This window comes from Impatiens glandulifera, chromosome 1 (assembly GCF_907164915.1).
Source record: "Impatiens glandulifera chromosome 1, dImpGla2.1, whole genome shotgun sequence".
Lineage (NCBI taxonomy): Eukaryota > Viridiplantae > Streptophyta > Magnoliopsida > Ericales > Balsaminaceae > Impatiens > Impatiens glandulifera.
This window is the reverse complement of record NC_061862.1, coordinates 129,928,718-129,934,436: the sequence shown is the minus strand read 5'-3', so window position 1 is coordinate 129,934,436 and position 5,719 is coordinate 129,928,718. Positions and strand designations below refer to the sequence as shown.

Below are 5,719 nucleotides of genomic sequence, written 5' to 3'. Positions count from 1 at the left end.
CGCCATTTAACATAAATTACATCTATTAAAAAGCTTGCGTGTGGTAATAAACCATTAGGGATGTTGGTCACATCTTTTATCATGACAGACACATGTCTTCTTGTAATTTGTTTTCAAAAGATTTTTGAAGATAGGATAAACCTTAAAATAAAATACATATTTATTTTAATTAATCTAATTCAAAATAATTGAGGAGAAAATATTTTATTTTAAAATGCAATCATTTATTGTAAAAGAGGAATTTAAAACGATAACGTTTTGATAAGATTAAACATACGTCCGCATATACTCATACGTCCGACTGACTATGTTGTCCGCATATATTAAATTTAAACTTAGTGAGACGTTTGTTCTATAGGCATCTGATAAACTTCAGCACAGTTGTGTCAACAGACGTCTGCCTAACAACTACACGTATGATTATGTCAAAATATCTAGCTGCTTGAGCACAGTCCGTCTGATGTACAGTTCAATCAGACGATTGTTATATCAGCACATTTTAAGACATCCGTCTTAACACATATGGATTTTCAACTTATTAATCAAATTCCCCCTAAATTTGTGTATATAAAATTTAAATCAATTTAAATCTAAAAGTCCCAAAATATTTCTAAAGTAAGAAAACTTAGTCTCGGTAAGTAGTTTTGTGAAGATGTTTGCCACTTTCTGGGCTGTTGAGACGTATTCCAACCAAACATGCTTATGAACAACATGCTCCCGAATGAAATGATGTCTGATGTCTATGTGCTTCGCTCTAGAATGCAACACCGAATTGTATGTTATAGAAATAGCGTAGGTGTTGTCACAGAATATTGGAGACTCGTCTTCCTAGATGCCATAGTCTCTTAATTGTTGTTGGATCCACAGAAGTTGAGCACAACAGCTCTCTGCAGCAAGGTACTCTGCCTCTACTGTAGATGTGGCAACATACGTTTGTTTCTTGTTGTTCTAAGAGATCAGTCGATCACCAAGAAACTGACACGTTCCACTAGTGCTCTTCCGATCGATCTTACAACTTGTGTAATCTGCCTCAAAATAGCTAATTAAGTTGAAACTGGAATCCTTCGGATACCACGGTCTAACACATTGAGTTCCCTTCAAGTATTTTAAAATACGCTCAGCAGTTATGTAATGAGATTATTTAGGATTAGCCTGAAAATGCCCACACACGCCGACGGTGAACAAGATGTCTGACCGGCTAGCTATTTGATAAAGTAGAGAACTGATAATCCCTCGGTAAACTGTGATGTCAACGCTTTGACCATCTTCATCTTTATCTAACTTTTTTGAAGAATCCATGGGTGTCGAGGCAGTAGAGCAGTTCTCCATGTTGAATTTCTTCAACAACTCTTTGGTATATTTTTCTTGGTTGATGAATGTTCTAGCTTCAAGTTGTTGAACTTGGAGACCAAGAAAGAATGTCAGCTCACCCATCATACTCATCTCAAACTTATCCTGCATAAGCTTAGAGAACTTATCACATAGTTTGAGATTATTTGATCCAAAAATAATATCATTCACATAGATTTGAACAATTAAGATATGTGAATCTTTAAAAAATCTAAAAAGTATTTTATCTACTGTGCCTACAATAAAATCATGATCAAATAAGAATTTAGTTAAGATGTCATACCAAGCTCTAGGAGCTTGCTTAAGACCATATAATATCTTATCTAATTTAAAAACATGAGTTGGTAGAAAATGATCTTGAAATCCAGGCGGCTGTTCAACATACACATCCTCATTAAGTACACCATTTAGAAAAGAACTTTTAACACTCATTTGAAAAACTTTAAAAAATTTAAAAGTTGCATAAGCTAGAAAAATTCTAATAGCCTCAAGTCTAGCTACAGGAGCGAATGACTCCTCAAAGTCAATTCTTTCTTCTTTTCTATATCCTTGAGCTACTAGTATAACTTTGTTTCTTACAAGTAAGTCAACTTCACTTAGTTTATTTCTAAAAATTCATCTCGTTCCAATTACAGATTGATCATCTGGTCTGGTAACTAAATGCCAAACTTTATTTCTTTCAAAATGGTTTAATTCTTCTTGCATAGCATTGAACCAATCTGGATCAAGCAATGCTTCATCAATTTTTTTGGGTTCAATTTGAGAAATAAATCCAGAATTAGCAATTTCATTAATTAGTTGATTTCTAGTTCTAAGAGGTGCACTAGTGTTACATATGATTAGTTAAGGTGGATGGTATCTATTCTGTTTAAGGTTTGGTCCAGAGGGTCATCCATCTGATCAGTTGTCTCAGCAACATCCAAACTGTTAGAAGCCTGTTGAAGTTCAGTCTGGTTTTATAGTTGACTTTCAATTAAGGTACCCAACTAATTAACAAGATCAACTGGCTGATGAGATGTGTTGTTTCTTGTGACCTGACCCTCTTCGTCATTATCAGATTGAAGATTAGCAGCTTCCAATCTGTTAGCCACATCGATGACTTCTTTCGAATTACTTTCAACAAATTCATCAAAAACTATATGGGTAGACTCTTCAACAGTTAAAGTTTTTTTATTATAAACTCTATAAGCTTTATTTGCTGAAGAATGTCCTAGAATTATACCAGGATCTGTATTAGCATCAAAGGAAGTCATATATGTTTTTCCATTGTTATGAATAAAACATTTACATCCAAAAATTCTAAAATATGATATTTTAGGAACTTTTCTATAGAAAATCTCGTAGGGTGTTCTATTAAAACGTTTGTTGATCATTGATCTGTTTTGAGTGTAACAAGCTGTATTGATAGCTTCTGCCCATAGCTTTTGAGACACGCCAGAATCGTCTATCATTGACCTAACAACTTCTTTCAGTGTTCTATTTCTTCTTTTAGCTACTCCATTTTGTTGTGGAATTCTGGCACTAAACAACTCGTGTCTGATACCAGATTCTTCAAGAAAACAAGATAGAGTTCTGTTTGTAAATTATGTACTTCTATCACTTCTAAACTTTATCAAATTTAAATATTTTTCATTTTGTAATCTTTTAATGAATTTTATCATATTTTCATCAGTTTGATCCTTATATACTAAGAAAATAGCCCAAGTAAATCTAGAAAAATCATCAATTATGACAAGAGTAAATCTTATTCCCCCTTAATTGGTTATCGGAATTGGAACAAACAAATACATGTGAAGTAATTCCAGACACATGTCGGATTGAGTGTTACCTTTATTTTTTTAAAGTTAATCAAACTTGTTTTCTCATTTGACACGCTGGACAAATATTATCTTTTGAAAACTTCGATTTAGGCATACATTCTACAAGGTCCTTTGAACATATATTGTTAATAGTTTTAAAGTTTAAATGATTTAACCTTTTATGCCAAATCCAATTTTGATCATTTCTAGCTACCATGCAAATAGAGTCAGAAGTTTTAGGCTTCTAGTTCATTTTATATGAGTTTCATACTCTACTTCCTGTCAGCAGTGGAGTGCCCTACTAATCCTTAACTATACATGAATGATTTTGAAAATTTACAGTGTAACAATTATCACACATTTGACTAATACTAATCATATTATAACACAGATTTTCGACTAATAGCATGTTGTTAATAGTAAAGTTACCGTGAACAATCTTACACTTACTCACAGTTTTACATTTACTGTTATCACCAAACGTGATTTTTCGGTCCTGTACACTTTGTTATGTCAATCAGCAACCTACTGTTTCATGTCATATGTCTGGAACAGTCGCTGTCTAGATACCAAACAGACGTAGCTGACATGTTGTTCCTATATATACATGTTTTTACAACTTTGGTACTCAACTTCATTTGGGTCCATGGTTAATTAGTCCCTTGAGAATCCATATTTGAGTTATTTTAATGGATCTCCTATTTTGTGTTGTCAATAAAGCAAAAGATTTAGACTTGGAATATGTCTTTCTACCAGCTAATGGTCCCTTAGCCGTATAAGATGACTTTTGAAAACCTTTTGACTTTTTGTCAAAATTTTGTTTGTCAAACCTGCTGGCTGTTAGCTTCTCAGGCTTGAGACAACTAGACGCTGACTTAACATATTTAGTATCATATTTTAAGGTTAAGTCCCCACATCTATGACTCGCTCCAGTATCAGTTAAAGTGCTCTTGACAAAGCTTATTAGACTCATCTGGAGAACTTTTGTCAAATCCTAGACTAGACTTACATCCGACAGGCCTTTGATCATTAATCATCTGGTTGACAGCTTTTCCAGACTTTGTCCAAGAACTAAACACATAGTTCAATCTTTGGTTTTCAACCGAAAGAGTTTTGATCGTTTCTTTAAGTTTCTCATTCTCAGATGAGATCGCATTTAGTTCATTATTTTTAAAAACTTCATTTTAATTGTTTTGAGATGAAACACTTGTACTGTCAGATTTAAAAGCGATATCATTAAAAGATTCTGACAATTTCTTGTACTCAATAACCATATCATTTAGTGCAATGATGAGATCATCTCTTGTGAAGTCATCAGAAGAGAAATCAAATACCTCATTGTCGTCTTCCATGAGATACTTGACATCCTCATTTTCACTTTTTCTTGATGAGTTGTCGTTTGATTCACTATTGACCCATTTGCTCTTTCTTTCCTTCGTCAGTAGAGCTTTTTGTTCCTTTCTATTTCTCTTGTCAGACTGCTTCTTGTCATCCCTCTTAGGTTTTCTGTAGTCTTCCTTGAAATGACCTGGTTTGTCACAGTTAAAGGATTTCAAATTAGCTTTTGAATCATCTCTATTGTTAGATTTATTAAAATTGGAGTTAAAGTTGTTCTTCTTCAAGAATTTTCCAAACTTCTTGACGAAGAGTGATATTGCATTGTTGCTCAACTGCTTAGTAGACTTTGCAACCGTTGAATCAACTGTCTCTTCAGCGGTCATCAGCGCTTTAGTGATGGTAGACGTAGACGGTCTGTCTTCGTTTCTTGAGTTTATTTCAAACTCATAAGATTTAAGATCATCAAAGAGGTCGTGCAACTTCATCTTGTTAAGGTCTTTTGATTCCCCCATGGCCATTGTTTTGATGTCTCATTCTTTAGGAAGAGCTCTCGGGATTTTAATAACAACCTCTTTGTTGGTGTACGCCTTTCCTAGTGTGGAGAGTTCAATAATAATGTTGCTGAAACGTACATCAAACTCAGCCATTGTTTCTCTGGGATGCATCTTGATGCTGTCAAAATTTTGCATGGCAACCATAAGTTTGTTCTCCCTCGTTTGATTGTTGTCTTCGCAAAGTTATGTCAGCTTCTCCCATATTTCTTTGGTAGTTGTGAAAGACTTGATCTTGTTTAATATATTGTTGTCCAGCGTCTTGTAAACAATGTCTTTGGCCATATTGTCGAGATTGTCCTTAATCTTTTCTTCAGTGATCCACTCAGACCTTGGTTTCTCCTTCATCATAGGAGTACCATCGAAGGTTATGGTGTATTTGGCCTTCATGATTTTCATTGGACCATTAGTGATAACATACCACATGTGTCACGCCCCTGAACCGAGTCGTGACCAGCCGCCGCATGTCATCTATCTAAAATACACTTAAAAATAACATGCAAGGCTAACATAATTCTTTATTAACTTCTTAATCCAAAATATCTCCCTTCTTTCATTAACCAAAAATCCTTTCAGCTACAATATGTTCTTGCCACCTCATCAAAAGTCCAAAAATACAAGGTGACAATGCTACCATCTTAAGGTTTACAAAATACATCGTTCTAACTCTCCCTTAATACA

General features: G+C 34.2%; 1 protein-coding gene across 1 annotated transcript; it reads right to left on the bottom strand.

The window, feature by feature from the left end:
- Positions 1–1,137: 1,137 nt before the first annotated feature.
- LOC124943211 lies at positions 1,138–5,005 on the bottom strand. The gene is made up of 4 exons (XM_047483761.1): positions 4,363–5,005; positions 2,744–2,899; positions 2,385–2,578; positions 1,138–1,455 (listed from the first exon to the last, which is right to left on the bottom strand). Exons 1-4 carry the CDS (start codon positions 5,003–5,005, stop codon positions 1,138–1,140), a joined length of 1,311 nt encoding a protein of 436 aa, XP_047339717.1.
- Between the last annotated feature and the right edge of the window lie 714 nt (positions 5,006–5,719).